Genomic DNA, 18219 nt, shown 5'->3' with positions numbered 1-18219 from the left:
GGTATCCTAGTCTGTGTTTCCGTGCAGTCTCTTTCCTGGCAACCATCTGCTCCCAGGGCTATCACCTCCTTCCAAACAACAGGCAGTTCCTGTTCCTTGTGGACATTACATTCAACATCTTATGAAACGGATTTTGCTGTTGATGTTTCCTCCTAATGTATGCCACCCCCTTGTAAACCTCTGCTCATGGCTGGGTGTCTGTGACTTGGATCCTGCAGTCCAGCAGAGGTTGGTGGATGCCACATGCTGGGGAAATAACCTTTTTGGAGACAAGGTGGAAGAGGTTGCTGATCTAATCAAGGAACACACTGACACCATTGACACTTTCTCCTGCTGGACATCTTCTGTACCTTCCTCCTCATCCAGGAGGTTTTTTGGCAACTCAGAAAGGGGTCCTTACTACTCTCGGAGATGTAGGTACACTCCTTCTCCTCGCCAGCCACAGCAGGCATCCAATCCTCATAATTCTAGTTGCTCCATATTGGCCCTAGTGTTCATGGTACACAGATCTAATGTGCCTGCTATAATGGGGTCAGGGGCTTTAGAGGCAGGGGTCCAATGGTCATGGAGAACCCAAATTCCTTCTGGCTTATGACCTGGCCCTTGAGAAGTGGTACCTGTAGAAAAGAGGCTATTCATTTCAGCCATTTCCACACTGGATGCAGTCTACATCCTTCTCATATGTCTGTCAGTTTATGAGCTTTGGTGCCTGAAGAATGAGCTTCCACCCTGGTGAGCTCAATTTCCTGATCTTCTTGCGGAGGGGGCTGGAGCAAGGCTTGGCCTTCAGTTCTGTGATGGGCCATGTGTTTCCACGATAAGGTCCATGGAGGGCTCCCTGGTTTTACATTGAATGCTGACTTTTGGAATTGGACCAGAGCTTTTTCTATGCAGATGCTGTTGGCCTGCATTCTTTTACTTTTGACATTGGACCTCATTTTTTCTTTTGAACACAGGTATTGCAGTACATGCTTTGAATCTGTGAATGTGTTGTGGAAACCTGTGTGACCCCTGACAAAGGGTTTTCTGAAACCTAGCCAGATTGGGTCCTTTTTCCATTAAAGTTGACATTTGGATAGGTTTTTGGTGTGTTTGTCCTTCCTTGCATTGCTGCTGCTGTTTAGTTGTTTGTTCTGCTTCTGCAGTAGACTGTCTCCTCTTTGCTTCTGCTGCACCAGCTCTTATACTAGTGATGCCACTGGAATAGTTCAATATCTCTACCTTCATCTGTTGGGAAGGAGACTCAAACCTTTTAGTTTGGAATGTTTAGAAGGACACAAGGAAGCAACATTAAAAGTACTTGGAATCATTTGAGATCCTATGCTTTCTATGGAAGCCCAGATAAATTATTTGATTAGTAAGACCTGAAAATTAAGGCAATTGAGGTAAATACATTCTTGGTTTTATAGAGAGCAATTTCAGATCTTGACACAAGTAATAGTCATTTGCCATTTTAACTATTTGCAAGCGATGTGACCATATCACACCATTTTTGCAAAAACTTCATTGGCTACCAGTACTATATAGGGCTAAATTTAAAACTCTATGTCTGATCTTCAAGGCCCTTAAAGGAAATGGCCCTAATTACCTGAAGAATTGGATGATCCTGTACACACGCCAAGGACACTAAGGTCCTCACAAGGACTATCACTAACCACACCCTCTCCAAAATTCATTACACGATGTGATACCCGCGATCGAGCCTTGTCCGGAGTAGCCCCCATACTCTGGAATACACTGCCTGAAAGGCTCCGCTTAACACAAGACTACCTGTACTTCAGGAAGCAGGTGAAAGCTTGGCTCTTCAACCAGGTTTTTAATTGAAGAAGTAACTAACTTGTTAGTCTCACTCACACACTAGAAGTGACACAGGCTACACATACTGCAGCAGGACATGTTTATCTACTCCTACCCTAGTTCAGATAATATTTAACCATCTCTCTGACCTGATGTGCAACTTTCTTTACAGTAGTCACCTTACTTTCTAACTCGTCTTACTCTCTTACCTATCTATATATTCCATCTTTGCTTATACCTTTCACTATCAATTAAAATGATCTATTACATATTGTGTTGACATTGTAAGTAGTATACTATGCTACACTTTGTATTGTTATTTGAATATGTTTACTTCTGTAATTGTCTATTGCGCATGTTTGATCTGTTCTTACTTTACACCGCCTTGAGTGAATTCCTTCAAATAAGTAAATTTCAGTGCTCTCTTTGTGGGGATATCATCCTTTATTTTCTTACACCTGTTACTCTATATTTTCTTACACCTGTTACTCTGTCTTATCTACCTATTTGTTCCATCTTTGCTTACACCCTGTGTTGTCTATTAAAATGTTTTATAGTGTATTGTGTCGACATTGTAATGGATTTGCTGTTTCACAAACGGATCAGTAGCTATAATAGCTTGAGCAATGATACTGCATGTTTAAAGGTGCACTGAAATCTGTTGCTGTATGAGAGCTAGAGTGTTGAACACATCCATAGTGAAGACACTCCTGAGACAGGCTGTTGTGGCCAAAACACAAATCGTGTCGAGTCCATTGGATGTTTGAATAAAATCTTTGTATGATCTACACATCATCTAGCTCCTTTTTTTTTTTTTGGTGTCACCTTTGTTGTGTTTGCTTGACATTGTAATGTAGTTTACTATGCCATACTTTGCATTGTTGTTTGAATGTTTTTACTGCTGTAATTGTCTATTGCTTATGTTTGACTTATTCTTGCAGTACACCACCTTGAGTGAATTCCTTCAAAAAGGTGGTAAATAAATCCTAATAAATAAATAAATAAATAAATATTAAACTTGATTCAGATACTGGAGTGAAATTGATTTTTGGAGCAAAAAGATTTGATAGTGACGCCACTTTTAGAGGCTGAATGAGAGGTTTTTCGGTTTCAGCTGAAACCAAATCTGCAGCATTTAAAAACAACTTTCCAAAATCATTAGAGGGATCAATATGTTTGTAATGATTATATAATTACTGGGAATGCACACAAATTTATTACTACATTTTCAATTTTGTTTGGTTAGCCTTTTTTGTAATCCACTCCAAACCAAAAGGGATTTAGTGAAATATAAGTAAACAAAATTTGAATTAATAGGTATAAATAAATTTCACCTTTAATATTTTAACAAAAGCTTCTACCTAGAACTAGGTTAAGAAATAGAAGTCTCCATTCAATGCAATTGTGCAGCAGATCACTATTTTCTCTTCTCAAGTCATATGGTATTTTTGGTTCTATTATGCCTGCATGAGAACCAAACCTTATCCCTTTCTGCCACCCTAGCACTGTTGCCTACCATATCTTCATCAATGAGAATGAAGAGCCCTGAGAATCCCAAACTCTTTATTATTCAAGATCATCTTTGCTTTAGTATTTGTTTCTATATGCTGGGTGAATTTTAAAACCTTTTTGTTAATTTAACTTAATAACTAACGAAGTGTCTCTTTAAGGAGTGGCCTAGTGGTTAGGGTGGTGGACTTTGGTCCTGAGGAACTGAGTTCAATTCCCAGCAGAGGCAGCTCCTTGTGACTCTGGGCAAGTCACTTAACTCTCCATTGCCTGCCGCATTGAGCCTGCCATGAGTGGGAAAGTGTGGGGTACAAATGTAACAAAAATAGATAAATAAAATAAAAAGGGCCCTGCACTAGAGGCGGGGGACATTTTTACTATGCACTGAGGCCATTTTTACCACAGTGGGTAAAAAGGCCGAAAAGACATGACCAATGCGGTAAGATTGCTCTTACCACGTTACAATGCAGGGAGAGCTCTTACTGTCACCCATTGAGGTGGCAGTAAGGGCTCCCGCGCTAACCAGGCAGCAATTACTGCCGGCTAACCCCATGCAGAAATATTTTTCAAATATTTCTGCTAGCACCAGAAATGCCACGCGCTGGGGTGGAACTACTGCCAGCGCCCGTATTGGGCCAGCGGTAGTTCCGGATTGCCGAGCAGCAAGCCCGCATTGGGCTTATCGCCGCTTAGTAAAAGGGCCCCTAATTCAGTCTTAAAATAATTACATAATTGTTTCTAATTGTTTTTTTTTTCTATCTTGTGCGAGGTGTGGGGTTCAATATAAGTCTGTGTTTTCTAAAGTGTGCTGAAAAATAATTTTCTTAATCTAGTTCTTTTTTGTGTTCAAAAGCCATTCTCAAAGCAAGCTGTAGACCATGTACAAACACACCTAGCCAAGAAACAAGTGCCACCTACACTTTTTCAGGTAAGATATAGACCTACAGTGTTCAAAATTATAGAACTTAGATCAGGAAAAACAATTGAGAAGCATATCTCCCATTTATATTTATTATTCGTATAAAAATGAATTTAGTACTGTACTATACATTAGATAGTATCTAAATTAAAAAAGGATGGCTCCTAGTCAAATGGAATTTTGTAGAACAGAGGTCTGTGTCTGGAAACATCAGGTCACAGCTTTGCAGCCCTAGGTTCCCAGGCTGCTGGAATAATGCTGCTTGAACATGCCCCTGATACGCCCCCCTTGAGATTTGGACGTCCTTCTGACGGACTTTGGAGAAAGACGTCCAAAATGAGGTTTCGATTATACCGATTTGGATGTTTCTGTGAGATGGACGTCCAAGTACTGACTTATGTCACTTTTTGGATATCTATCTCTTTCGAAAATGAGCCTGATAGTAAATCAAGATGGAGTAAAAGCTTACTTTTTACCACACCTTGATAATTTCCCCCCTAAATCAGATCCTTAAGAGTTTACCATTGATATGAATCATTTCCATAATAGAGGTCTTTGAGAAGTAGCAAGTGGATATTGGATTAATATTAATTGTTATAAATTACCTAGGCTGAAGTTCTTCATTGTGGAAACTCCTACCTCACAATGTTCTCTAGCTATAGGTCACAAGACAGAGGGGAGAAAGTTATTTTGAAGGCTCACATACTATAAGATCTATTTCTTTTGATCCAAACATATTACAGCAGTCAAGATTCCAGTTTTAGTATGTTTAATAAATCTTGAATCTTGTACAAAGTGTTCATGTAAGTTAGAAGTATTTTAGAGTTTCTGATTACTTTTCATTCTTATAAGACCTTTTTGAAATTTACATTACATAGGGGTCCTTTTACTAAGGTGCGCTGAAAAATGGGTTGCGCTAGTGTAGGTGCATGTTTTGGGCATGTGCAGATCCATTTTCAGCATGCCTGTCAAAAAAGGCCTTTTTAAAATTTTTGCCAAAAATGGACGTGTGGCAAAATAAAAATTGGCACACGCCCATTTTGGGTCTGAGACCTTACGTCACCCATTGACTTAGCGGTAAGGTCTCACATGGTAACTGCACAGTAATCATCTACTCACGTAGAATGACGATTACTGCCTGGTTTCCGCCGCATGCAGGAAAATAAAAATTATTTTCCGGTGCGCATAGTGGATGCGCGTAAAAAACAAAATTACCACCCGGGCCACGCGGTAGCCGGGCAGTAACTCCAAACTGATGTGTGTAGGACGCACGTATGCTCCTACACAGCTTAGTAAAAGGGCCCCATATTGTCTTGGGAAATAAATTCACAAGCAATTCAGAAACAAATTATGGGCTTTTGGTAAAATATCATTGAAAAACAATATTATTTTAAAAGTTTGTGTCTGTCTTCCATATATTTTTATACCTATGTTAATATATTGAGCTGAAATGTAAAGAGAAATCATTTAGAAGGATTAATTGGGATAGAAATGCAACTTGATTTCTTGCTACTTTGGTAATTCTGTGCCAGGTGTATATAATATACTGCTTGCAAAAACTGTCTTTACTACTGATTGGTGAGTGGTAGTCGTTCCATTTTTTAACCATGAAACGGTATAATTCCCTTGGCATTTGAGCTAATTTTGTCTGATATACTTGATCATTAATTGCATGTGCTTTAGAGCTGTGCTTTAATTAGTGTTTACACTACTTTGATATTGCACCTGCTTGATATTCTTGTGGTGCAAATAGAAATTTAAGAGATTCAGTCTGTGATATTAGAAATTTGAGGAGCTAGTAAATTGGTGTCAAGTGCTAGTGGATACAAAGCATATGTTAGCTCAGCTTATTCATCCGTATTCCTCACACATTCAGGCAAATTGCTTTGAGATGCCAAGCACAGATGTTGCTTTCTAGATAGGTTTACCTTTTGGATTGAAGTTGCTGGTAAAAGAGATTATATCCCCTAAACAAGAGAATGATCTAGAAGCACGGAACTAATTAGGGTCCTGTTTACTAAGGCACGTTAGTGCTTTTAAGATGCCTACAATTAGCGTGTGCGCTAACCGTGTAGGTGCCTGTAGGGATATTGTAGGCGTGTACACAGTTAATGCGCATACATGGTTAACGGGTGTTAAAAATGCTAACGTGCCTGTAACACGGCTTAGTAAACAGGGCCCTAAGGGACATGTTTACTAAAGGGCGTTAAAATTTGGATTTAACATAGATTTTAGTGTGTGTTAACTACAAATCTAAATCTTTTCTTTTTGAGGGTACTTTTTTGCAAGTCGTGCACTAAATGTAGTCATAGTCATTAGCATGCGGTGATTGCTAGGATTTAATGTGGGTGCACTTGACTCCTAAATGATCTAGTGTTAACTCAGCTGTTATCCAGTTAGCGCACTTTACCTGGAATGTATTTTTCTGTTATCTTTTATGTCAGGAATGATGATTGCTCTTTCCTATCTTGTTGATGTGGTTCTTTTCAATTTTAAGTTCCTTAATCTGTAAACCACTTTGACCTGCATGTCAGTAAAAGTGGTATAGCAAGTTTCTCAATAAAGATAAAAAGATAAAGATAATCCCCCAAATTCTATATATGGAGCCTTAAGTTGTGTGTACTAATATGGCAGCATGGCAGTGGTGTTCCCCCCGGGTGCAGCGCCCCCCCCCCCCCAGCGAAAGGACACCTCCCCGGCGAAGGATCCCCCCCCCCCCCAGGGTGCACGCCGCTGGGGGGGGGGGGTGCTGCGTGCCTACCCAGCGGCTTGCACCCGGGGCGCACCGCCCCCCTCAGGAATGCCACTGCTGCATGGCCAAATTGCGTGCACAACTTAATTGATTAGTAAGCCAATCAGCACTGTTAATTGGTACTTAACCAATTAGTGGCACTAATTGGTTTTAATTAGAATTTACATGCACAAATTTCTAGGTATATTCTATAACGCGGTGCATGTAAATTCTAATGCGCGCAGTCGAAAAGGAGGCTGGCCATGTGCGGGTTGTGAGCATTTCAAAAAACTTTGTGCACTATTAGGGAATACACCCGATCTGCACCTGACTTAGGCGCAGGTATTTAGACTTGGTTTTAGGTGTCTTAAATGAATGTGCCTAAATTTTAGTCACAAGAACGGCGTGTGAGCATATTCTGTAAACTACATGTAACTTTAGATATAGTTTATAGGAATCACAGTAACAGTGTGGTTTTTCGGCGCCGATTTTTAAGGCACCATTTATAGAATTTGGCCCAGTGTTTCCACACCCATGCCACGTCATCTCCCAGAAAAATTCCCTAACGTGTGAGCTAACGGGTATGTTACTGCAGAATGCCTTAACGCTATCATGCATTACACCTATTAGTGCTCTTTAAGGCTAAATGCCCTTTAATAAACATGTCCCTAAGTTCTATTCCAGATATTTAGATGAAATTACCATACTATGAGTAAAACCTGTCAAAATTCTAATGCCTCTGGTGTCCATCAGTTGTAAATATTCAGCTCTTATGTTACTGCTAATTCAGATATGCAGATAGTCACATTCCTTTTCAGAGATCAGAGAATAAATACACTAAGGAACTTTCCCTTCAGTGATACAGCAAGTCAAAAATCCTTTGCTAATTACTGTGATTATATAGCTTGTTGAATTACCATAACTGACTGTGAAGGTTTTATTATTAGCAAACAAAATTGTTCTAACTCAGCATTTCTCTTAAATAGGTGATAATTTGATGTGTCTTTCATTTTGTTTATAAAGCACATATTTAATACTTTGTCATCTTTGATCGTTTACAGCCATATATAGAAGAAATATGTGATAGTCTTCGAGGCAAAATATTTCAAAACTATATAGAAAGGTATGAAAGTCTATTTGAAGTAAAATAGCCAAAAAATCTTACTTTGGAAAAAATATGTGTGTGTGTTTCTGTAGCTTCCATTTCAGATATACCTGAAAACAATTTTAGATATTTAGGTACAATACATAACATTTACAATAGATGAAAGGAATACATTCTCACAGCATGAAAAGCAAGAACCTTCTATATCTTAAAGAGTTCATTTCTGTATCTGCTGAGTATTAGTCCCCCACCCCTGATGGCCTCGCATATCATATCACACTCTCCCGAAGCCCACCAGCATATGCTCCTCTTGGTCCCCTCCCCATTCCCCAAGCCTACTTTGTAAATCACTCCTGCCTCTGTAGGCATCAGGTTCAAAATGGTGCCGGCAATCCCTAGTGATTGTCTTACGGTACTACCACTAGGTGTTAAGCTTCCATATGAGAGCCTTTTTTTTTAACCCTTATATGGCAACTTGACCCCTAGTGGGAGTACTGTGAGACAACTACTAAGGTAACAGGTCAGCTATTCCTCTGCAAGAAAATAACCCCCCCCCCCCCTGTTTACTAAGCTGCGCCAGCAGCTGCCATGCGCTAATGCTGACACAGCCCATTCACTCTGAATGGGCATGTCGGCATTGCCACGCGGCTTAGTAAATAGTGGGGTTAATAAGTTTGATTTACACTTAATTCTCTGTGTGGTTGTATTTAATGAGGGCCCAGGCCTGTCCACTAGCCATACTGCTACACATATCGTTCCCATTTCTTATTTACTGGTTGATCAGTTTGTCTTACCAAGATATAGCTAACAGATTTGACCTCCATTTGTTGTAAGATGAATTTATCCATTGCCATTCAAATGAATATCAACATTGACACTAGCTATCAATTTACTGTTAAACATAAGTTTTTTAAGTTGACTATTACATGACTGAAAATCTGAAAATCAGTAGTTCTAACAAGCCATAATATCTACAGCAGCACTCATGCTTGAAACAATAATGATGGCATGAGACCATAGCTAGGTTATTCAGATACATCTAATATTTTCAGTATGACCATATGTATCTAGGCTTAGATAACATAACAGGAGCAAGTATTTTAGATAGTTGTGAAACGGTGTGTATTTATGTTTAAATCTGTTTATTGACAGAAACTTCAAACAACATAAACATTTCATTACAATCCTGTAAACAATACAAAGGCCACTTTGGTGTTACCCAATGTCAGTGTTGTCCAACCGCTTTTTCTTTCCCCTCCCCCCCCAACCATCCCCGAACTCTCCCCCCCCCCCCCCCCCCCCCCCCCCCCACCCACCCAGCCAACTCACAAATAGTTAACCTGGTACCGCATTTCTACTATTCAACGAGTCAGAGAAGTTGGCCAAGATATGAAAGTTAGAATTAAATTATACATATTTGTTTGTCCAAAGCGGTCCGCTATAAGTAATTTAACTGCTGTGTATTTATTAAAAAAATAGATAAAGAGGTAGTTATTCAAGGGGGTCTAACCAGGCAGGAAATCCCACTGAGCTGACCGACTGGCAATGTTCAGCAGCACTTAAATGAGTAGTGCTGCTGAATATTGCTACTAACCAACTAGTCTGGGAGTGGAGTTTGGATGGAGCCACAACTTAGTTGGTTAGAAGCAATATTTGGTTCACTGACTAGCTAATTAAGCACATAATGTGTACAGCACTGCATATGTCTAGTAGCGCTACAGAACTGATTAGTAGTAGTAGTAACTTTCTGAACCCAGAGAGGAGTTAGCACATAGTAGAGGCGCACCCAAAGATTGTATGTAAAGTAATTATAATTTTGTTCTTTTAGGTAAGACAGTAGTTTTCACAATGCTGATGAAATTTCTGTTGATATTAGTAAATTTGTCCTCGGAACTCTGAAGCAGTAAGCAAAACGCTGGCCACTGTAAGACTTGGACTGCAATCCAAGTAGTACTAAAGTTACTATTGATGTGAATTCAGCTGTAAGAAAAATGTTTGTTTGTAGGCCTTTTAATAGTATGGAGTGTCATATTGAAAAGAATGGAATTTTTTTATGCTGATGATGATTTGAAGCTCATTAGGGTTTTTTTGTTACAGCTCTATGAGGCTTTTTCCTTCCATTTTTGGGTGATGTTATATATAATTGGGATTTACATATAAGTAGTAGTGATGGAGAATCATTTTGGTTAGTTTAAACTTTGAGGATTACCCAGATAAGTCCTTAATTAAAAAAAACTACGGGCTACTTGATAGCTGTCTTGGCCAATCAGATGTTATCCAGATGAATGAAAGAGGAGCAAGAGAAAGTCCAAAGGCATTCCAAAAACTAACTAGATAGCAAATATTTTCAGCCACTATCTTGTTATGTTTATTCAGATAACTCAGCCGCACATACAGCCAGATATGATTGATGTAGAACGAGTAGATGTAAATCGATTTTTTACTCATTCTAAAAGTACAGGGGACACTCTAGGAAGTTACATGGAAATACTTTTAAAACAAATAAGAGGAAATATTTTTTCACACAATGAATATGTAAGCTCTGGAACTCTTTGCCGGATGATGTGGTAACAGCAGTTAGCGTAGCTGGGTTTAAAAAAGGTTTGGACAAATGCCTGGAAGAAAAGTCCATAGTCTGCTATTGACAGACATGGGATGCAACTGCTTGCCCTGGGATTTGTAGTATGGAATGTTGCTATTCTTTGAGATTCTGCATGGAATCTTGTCACTCTTTAAGATTCCGGAATCTTGCTATTCTTTGGAGTTCTACATGGAATGTTGCCACAATTTGGGTTTCTGCCAGGTACTTGTAACATGGCTTGGCCACTGTTTGGAAAACAGGATACTGGGCTAGGTGGACCACGGATCTGACCCAGTATGGCTACTCTTGTGTTCTTTAACCGGATATGTTCGGCAACAACAAGATAACTGGGTATCTTCCTGAATATACAGATAAAGAGACCTAGCTAAAGCTATCTGGATATTTTTTTGGATTACACTAATACACTAATCTTCCTTTTCAGCAGAATTCTCTGTACCTTTTGTAAATATGTTTCATGTACTTCTTTTTTCTTTTCACAGTGACAGGTTTACTAGGTTTTGCCAGTGGAAAAATGTAGAACTGAATATTCATGTAAGTATCACAAAAGAATTTGATACTATAAGACTTTAACTTTGGGTAAATAGTTTTTGTAAACATAGTGTACATATTAATCTACTAGTGCTGCTTAATAATTGTGTGCTACCAGTGACTAGTCTTTGTGGCTTGATGGCTTTGTTGGAAAGTCATTTAAAAGTAGCAGTTTAACATACTGAATTCTGTCTAATTTGGTTTTGAGGAGTCCAAACTGTGAGGCAAGGATATTCTAAGAAATTTTCTCCAATATACTAATAAAATCTGGAGCGTATATACCGCACAATTCCCAGCAGGAGGTTCGAGGTGGTTTACAGAGTAGGGTTAGTGCATGGCTAGGGAAGTGAATGAGCAGTTGTGGGAAGAGAGAAGGGACGTAATAGAGGGGATTCGTTAGACGAAGGGTCATAGTGATTAATGTTTGTCAAATAGTAGTGTTTTGAGGTTCTTGCGCAGTCATTGGTAGTTCGGTAGTAATCTGACCATGATCTTGTATTCTTCTGCTTAAATAAATCCCCTTATTCATTAAATGGATGCTGAGACGTCAAGCAGAGTTCTCACAAGACCACTGCTTGATGTCTTGGCAGCCATTTTGAAAAAGCAGAAGTTTCAAGGAGAGCAGTGGCAGTGGGCAGGAAAGAGTGGGGTTCTTTCCTGCTCTAAAGAGGCCACTAGACCACCAGGGCATGTTAAGATAGGCCCGTGGAGGGTACCTTGAGGCTCGGGGGGGGGGGGGGGGCATGGCAGGGCAATGTGGCCAGACTTTTTCCCCATTACTATGGGGATAAAGTAATTGCGGTCCCCATTCCTACGGTACTCCTGCATGACATTGTACCATTACTGCGGTAGTACCTTATAATTTTAAGATGCTGACTTAAATCTGATTGGGCCCGAACGTTCGGGAGCTGTTCTACCGTCCCCTAGCCTAGAATAAACAGACAGATGATAAATATTAGTAGAATTACAGAAGCTAGCAAATTTGGCAATTTCAATTAGTCCAATAATGACTGGATAAATGTCACTTCAGGAAATGCTAGGGAGGTAAAGTATCTGGATTAAATAAATGATTGCTTCATGAATCATTTGGTTCAGGAACCAAGATGGGGAGCTATTTTAAATGCAGGACTTGGTGCTGGAGGTAAGAGTTTTGGGGCTGCTTGGCAGTAGTGTTCAGAACACGATCAAATTTGAGATAATAACCGAAGTGAAGATACTAAGGAAATTTACTACAGCACATTAAGAGTCACCACCTAGAATCTAGGTGTCATCATGGACAACAATGTTCTGCTCAGTGTGGCAGCAGCCAATAAAGCATACAAATTGTTAGGAATTATTTGGAAAGGTATAGAGAATAAAACAGAGAATATCATAATACCTTTGTATTGCTTCATGGTGAGACTGCATCTTGACTATTGTGTACAGTTCTGGTTGCCTCATTTCAAAAAAGATTTAGTGGAATTGAAAAAGGTACAAAGAAGGCGACTAAAATGATTAAGGAGGTGGAACGACTCTCATATGAGGAAAGGCTAAAGAGAGGTTAGGGCTTTTCATATAGGAGAAGAGTTGGCTGAGGGGAGATATGATAGAGGTCTATAAAATCCTGAATGAAGTGGAATAGGTAAATGCAAATTGATTGTTTACTCTGTCAAAAAGTACAAAGATTAGGGGACACTCTATGAAGTTACATAATAGAACATTTAAAACAAATAGGAAAAAATATTTTTTTCACTCAATGTATAGCTAAGTTCTAGAACTCTTACCGGAGCTAGTGATAAAGCTAGGTTTATGTTTTATTTAAAATTTACTAAATCTGTCTTAGTCACTAAAGCAAATCAAGCAAGAATACAATTAAATAAAAATATAAAATGTTGGGAAAAGAATGCCATATTCAGATAGGTCAACACATGTAAGAATTTCATGCATAGAACACTTTATAATAGCTTGCTAAGGGCATATCTCCCCTACTGGTGCCCTTGGCCTGGATTGGCCGCTGTCGTGGACAGGGTGCTGGGCTCGATGGACCCTTGGTCTTTTCCCAGTGTGGCATTACTTATGTACTTATGTACTGGATTCCCCACAGAAGTGGACTATAGGAACTAAGATAAGTATTATTATTTAAGGAGCCTTTAAATGCCAAATTGAAAAAAAATGAGTTTTAAGACCAATCTTAATACTACTATTACTACTTGACATTTCTAAAGCGCTACTAGGGTTACGCAGCGCTGTACAATTTAACATAGAAGGACAGTCCCTGCTCAAAGGAGCTTACAATCTAAAGGACAAATGTACAGTCAGTCAAATAGGGGCAGTCTAGATTTCCTGAAAGGTATAAAGGTTAGGTGCCGAAAGCAACATTGAAGTCTGACATAGCCCATTCACTTTGAATGGGCTGTGTTGGCATTGCCATGTGGCAGCTGCTAGCGAGGCTCAGTAAACAGGGGGGGGGGGGGGGGGTTAAATTGGTGAAAAGAGGTCTTTGATCTAAGGGAAATTTGAATTGAGTTCCATAAAAAAGGAGCAGTGACATAGAAGGCACTCTGTCGATTCCCAATGGGTTTTGGGTGGACCTGGTAAGACTATCCTGTGGTTGTTGAGCGAGCGAAGGAAATGTTCAGGCATATATGGTACAGTTAACGTGGCCCGGTAATCTTCAAATGCTAATGACAAAATTAAAATTTTTCTTGGTATTCTATGGGCAGCTAATGAAATCTAGTAAGAAATGGTGAGACATGATCTAACCAGTAGGCATGACGTGGAGGGGCATTTTTTATATGATGTCTAAATCTGAATTTGGACATTTTACACAAAACGTCCAAATTCTGAACAGGAAAGAAGGTCATTTTCAACAAAAAAAGTCTATCTTTTCCTTTTGAAAATACTGTTTTGAAAAGCGTTTTGTTTTTCAGTCCATTTTCGGACAAAGAATGTCCAAATGCAAAACGCACAAAATCAAGCCATAAGACTATAAGAAAAGTTTCATTCACAGGAAAGCATTCATAGAGGATAACAAAGTTCAAACTGCTGTATAATCAGTCCTGTTACACTTGTGGAAGAAACTATGAACCCTCCCAAACTCAGCAGAAACCCACTGTACTGACATATAGGTACCCCCTTCACCCGTAAGGGCTATGGTAGTGGTGTACAGTTGGGGGTAGTGGGTTTGGAGGGGGCTTAGCAGGCAAGGTAAGGGAGCAATGGTGAGATGTATACCTGGGAGCATTTGATGAAGTTCACTGCAGTGACCCCTAGGGTGCTCTATTGCTTTCCTAGGATGTCACTTTTCATTATTCTATCTGATGTCAAGCTTTCTATTTTTTATAACATCTGAGCCTTGTGTCTATTGTTTATCAGTAGATTTGGGCTTTGAATTCAGATCTATAGATAAAAAGGAGGTCTCATTACATATTTCTAAATACCAGAGTACTGTTTTTCCATACTTCATAGCCAGAGTTTACATTCCCTAATTACCTGTCCCAATGCAACTGAAGCTTTTACCTCCTCAGTGTATGTAAATGGTTTCATCCCTGTGTGGATTCTCTGATGCCGTGTGAGGCTTTCTTTTCAACCAAAGTTTTTACTACACTCAGAACATCTAAATGGTTTCACTCGTTTGTGGATTTTCTTGTGTATTGTGAGGTCTGCCTAAAGCCTTTACCACACTCAGGGAATGTATATTGTTTCACTGCAATATGGATTCTCTGGTGGACTGTGATGTCCAATGATTCTTTTACCACACTTTCTATATGCAACTGTTTTAGCTTCTGAATGGATTCTATGGTTCATTGCTAGACCAGTCAACCAGAGATTAAATTATAGTTCTAGCACGTTTTTCCTTTCTTTTTATTTTTTTTTCATGATTTTCGAACCTTTCTTTTTTCAATTGTTGTTTGAAATTATATAAAGTTTATAAATAGAAAAAAAAACCCCACCAACAAAACAAACAAAAGACTTGCAGCACAGAATGAACAGACTGAACCCAAATGGTCCTTTACTGTCAACATCTAGGTTGCTATATTACCTGTGAGGCATTAAGAGGTTGATGACTTTGACCTGGATAAATAGTAATTTACCCAGGTAAATTGGCTGTCTGAAAATGATCCTTTCTCAGTCCAGCTAAAAGTGCACATTGTGTTTTATCGTATCCATAATTTTTGCAGTACTCGTAGGAGGCATTTTTAGAAGTGCATTTAGATGTGTAGAAAAAGAATTCAAACAGGGGGGGCTTTTTTATATAGTGCAGTATAGTTTTGGAGTTACTACTCACGGGGAGATGCATTAAACTCCCTGCAAAAAGCCTGTACCTTTCCAATCCCCGTTGAAGCTTGCCGATTCGGAAAAAGTGGGCCATGCAGGAAGGAAATCCCATGGAAATGAACTACTCACAAAAACAGCAAGCAGCTTGGTGGGGGAAAATGCCAGCACATGTGTGTAGCAGCCACTCGCTAAGCGTGGCTGCTATGAGCATGCACAGAACAAACAGAGAGTTCTTCGCCAAGGAAGAGATGATCCCAGGTCCTGCCCCGCCCCTAGCGCCAAGTTTCCATTAAAGGCAGACTTTACTCTACAGGCAGCCAGAGGTACCCCTTCTAATCCTGCCTATAATTGGTTGCACAACGTTCTGTGGATGGAGAGAGGCGGAGGAACTCTTTCTTTCTGCAGCGCTGATGAGGCGGACATTGTGAAATAGAAATTGGGCAGGACTTTATTGTGTTTCTGCCTGTAGGATGGGAGAAAACCTTTTGTGGATAGCTTTAATGAGGATGATGATGGTGGCTGTTCTATTTGCTGTTGGAAGTCCCGTTGGGGGCTGGCGCCTGCATTATCTTTTTCCTGCAGATAAAGCCTGTTTCCGACACTGTGTATGCAGATGTTAACTCTTAAACCAGACCTACGAAAACTATCCAGAGCAGTCAGCATCCGCCACCCTTGCTACAACACGGCATCATCCATCCCTCTGTGCCGCTTCACAACGCTCAGTGTCCAGTGAAAAGTAACCCTGGCAGCACTACGACTGCTCTTGATCTCCCCAGTGGCGTTCCTTGGTCGGCTGCCACCTGGGGAGGATTGCCATCCGTCCCCCCAGGTGCAGCATGACAACACCCCCCCGGCGTATCACCCAAGCCCCCCCCCCCCCCCCCCCCCCCAGGTGCATTCGTACCTGCTGGGAGCAGCCGTATGGCTGTCTGTTTCGCTGGTTACCTGCTCCCTCTGCCCCAGAACAGGAAGTAACCTGTTCCGGGGCAGAGTGCGCAGGGAACCAGTGGAGCCAACAGCTGCACGGCTGCTTTCTGCACCCCTCCAGCGGCATGCACCCGGGGCAGACCGCCCCCACTACCCCGCCCTTAGTACGCCACTGGATCTACTATAAAAATTTATATGCAAAATGTAGGGTTTGCTTCTCTGCATTGCTCGGAAAACAGCTGTGCATTGCTTGGAATGCATATTTGAATGCCAAACAGATTATTTAAATATATTAGCATAGCATTCTCATTGTCTGCTGCCTCACATGGTAAAAAGCCCTTAGTTAGAGCACCTTTGTGCATCTCCTGCTGAACAACATGCTTGTTAAACCAGCTGGAACCAGTCAAAAAAGCACATTGCTGGCCCAGTAAGTTTAATGCATCTCCCCCTCAGTAATTGTCCGTTACCATGATGCAAGTGCAGATCTTCTGTGTTAGCTGTAGGGGGTATTCCCAGGATCTGCCCATGTAGTTAAACAGAGAAAATTCATTTAGCACATCTTAACTGCGCTGCATATAACGTACATACGCTTAGGGAGTAATTCTATAACAAGGTACCTGTGCGGCAGCTATTCTAAAAAGGAAAGTAAGCACTTGCTTTCCTTTAATGAATGTTCATGTAACTGGTGAAATTGCACCTATAATTTAGGTACTAATTATACCAGCCATACAGCTGGCGTAGTGCTGGAGATAAGCATGCTACATAATAGTCTATAAGCTTTGCATGTAAATGTGAGTCCTGCCCAGACTCCATCTATGTGTACTATCATCTGTCAGATATACACCATATTAGACATTTGCCTGTTTTACACAATAATGCTTAGGTGAGCTTTAGACACATATGTATGCACATATGAATGTGTGTTCCATTATTCTAATTATTTACACATGTGTAGTTCATAAATTTTAGTGCTCCTTTTATAGAATTACTCCCTTAAAGTGCACTCTCCTTATTTGGCAGTTTGACCCCCAGCGATAGTTTTGCAAGACAACTGCTACAGGTCGACTGGTGCCATTTAGAACCTAGCAGACTAGGGGGCAGGGACTATTGGCAGGAATAAGGCTGGTAAGTTTAGGGAGCTGTTTCAGAGGGTAGGGGCTTTCTTCTTCCAAAGTGGGGAAAATCTCTCAAGGAGGAAAGGTGCCACAATTTGAAAACCTCCAGTTCCTTTAATATATTCCCTGGGATCATTGTGCTGTGTGTGAAGACCAACGCAAGCTACATTATTTAATCTACATAATAATTATTCTTCGAGGACAAGCAGGCAATTATTCTCACATGTGGTGACGTCATCCACGTTACCCAGTAAAGCTAATACAGTGGGGGAAATAAGTATTTGATCCCTTGCTGATTTTGTAAGTTTGCCCACTGACAAAGACATGAGCAGCCCATAATTGAAGGGTAGGTTATTGGTAACAGTGAGAGATAGCACATCACAAATTAAATCCGGAAAATCACATTGTGGAAAGTATATGAATTTATTTGCATTCTGCAGAGGGAAATAAGTATTTAATCCCTCTGGCAAACAAGACCTAATACTTGGTGGCAAAACCCTTGTTGGCAAGCACAGCGGTCAGACGTCTTCTGTAGTTGATGATGAGGTTTGCACACATGTCAGGAGGAATTTTGGTCCACTCCTCTTTGCAGATCATCTCTAAATCATTAAGAGTTCTGGGCTGTCGCTTGGCAACTCGCAGCTTCAGCTCCCTCCATAAGTTTTCAATGGGATTAAGGTCTGGTGACTGGCTAGGCCACTCCATGACCCTAATGTGCTTCTTCCTGAG

General features: G+C 40.3%; 1 protein-coding gene across 1 annotated transcript in view; it reads left to right on the top strand.

Annotated features, from left to right (window-relative positions):
- The window catches only part of GRK3 (G protein-coupled receptor kinase 3), a 441692-nt gene that overhangs the window by 200977 nt on the left and 222496 nt on the right, over positions 1–18219 (top strand). Inside the window, exons 5-7 of the mRNA XM_030219404.1 lie at positions 4160–4234; positions 8018–8079; positions 11143–11194. Of these exons, the coding sequence (XP_030075264.1) occupies positions 4160–4234; positions 8018–8079; positions 11143–11194 (189 nt within the window). The remainder of the gene's footprint in view (positions 1–4159; positions 4235–8017; positions 8080–11142; positions 11195–18219) is intronic.

The sequence above is a fragment of the Microcaecilia unicolor genome, chromosome 11 (assembly GCF_901765095.1).
Source record: "Microcaecilia unicolor chromosome 11, aMicUni1.1, whole genome shotgun sequence".
Taxonomy (NCBI): domain Eukaryota; kingdom Metazoa; phylum Chordata; class Amphibia; order Gymnophiona; family Siphonopidae; genus Microcaecilia; species Microcaecilia unicolor.
The sequence above is the reverse complement of the archived record's forward strand: the minus strand, read 5'-3'. Positions and strand labels throughout refer to the sequence as shown.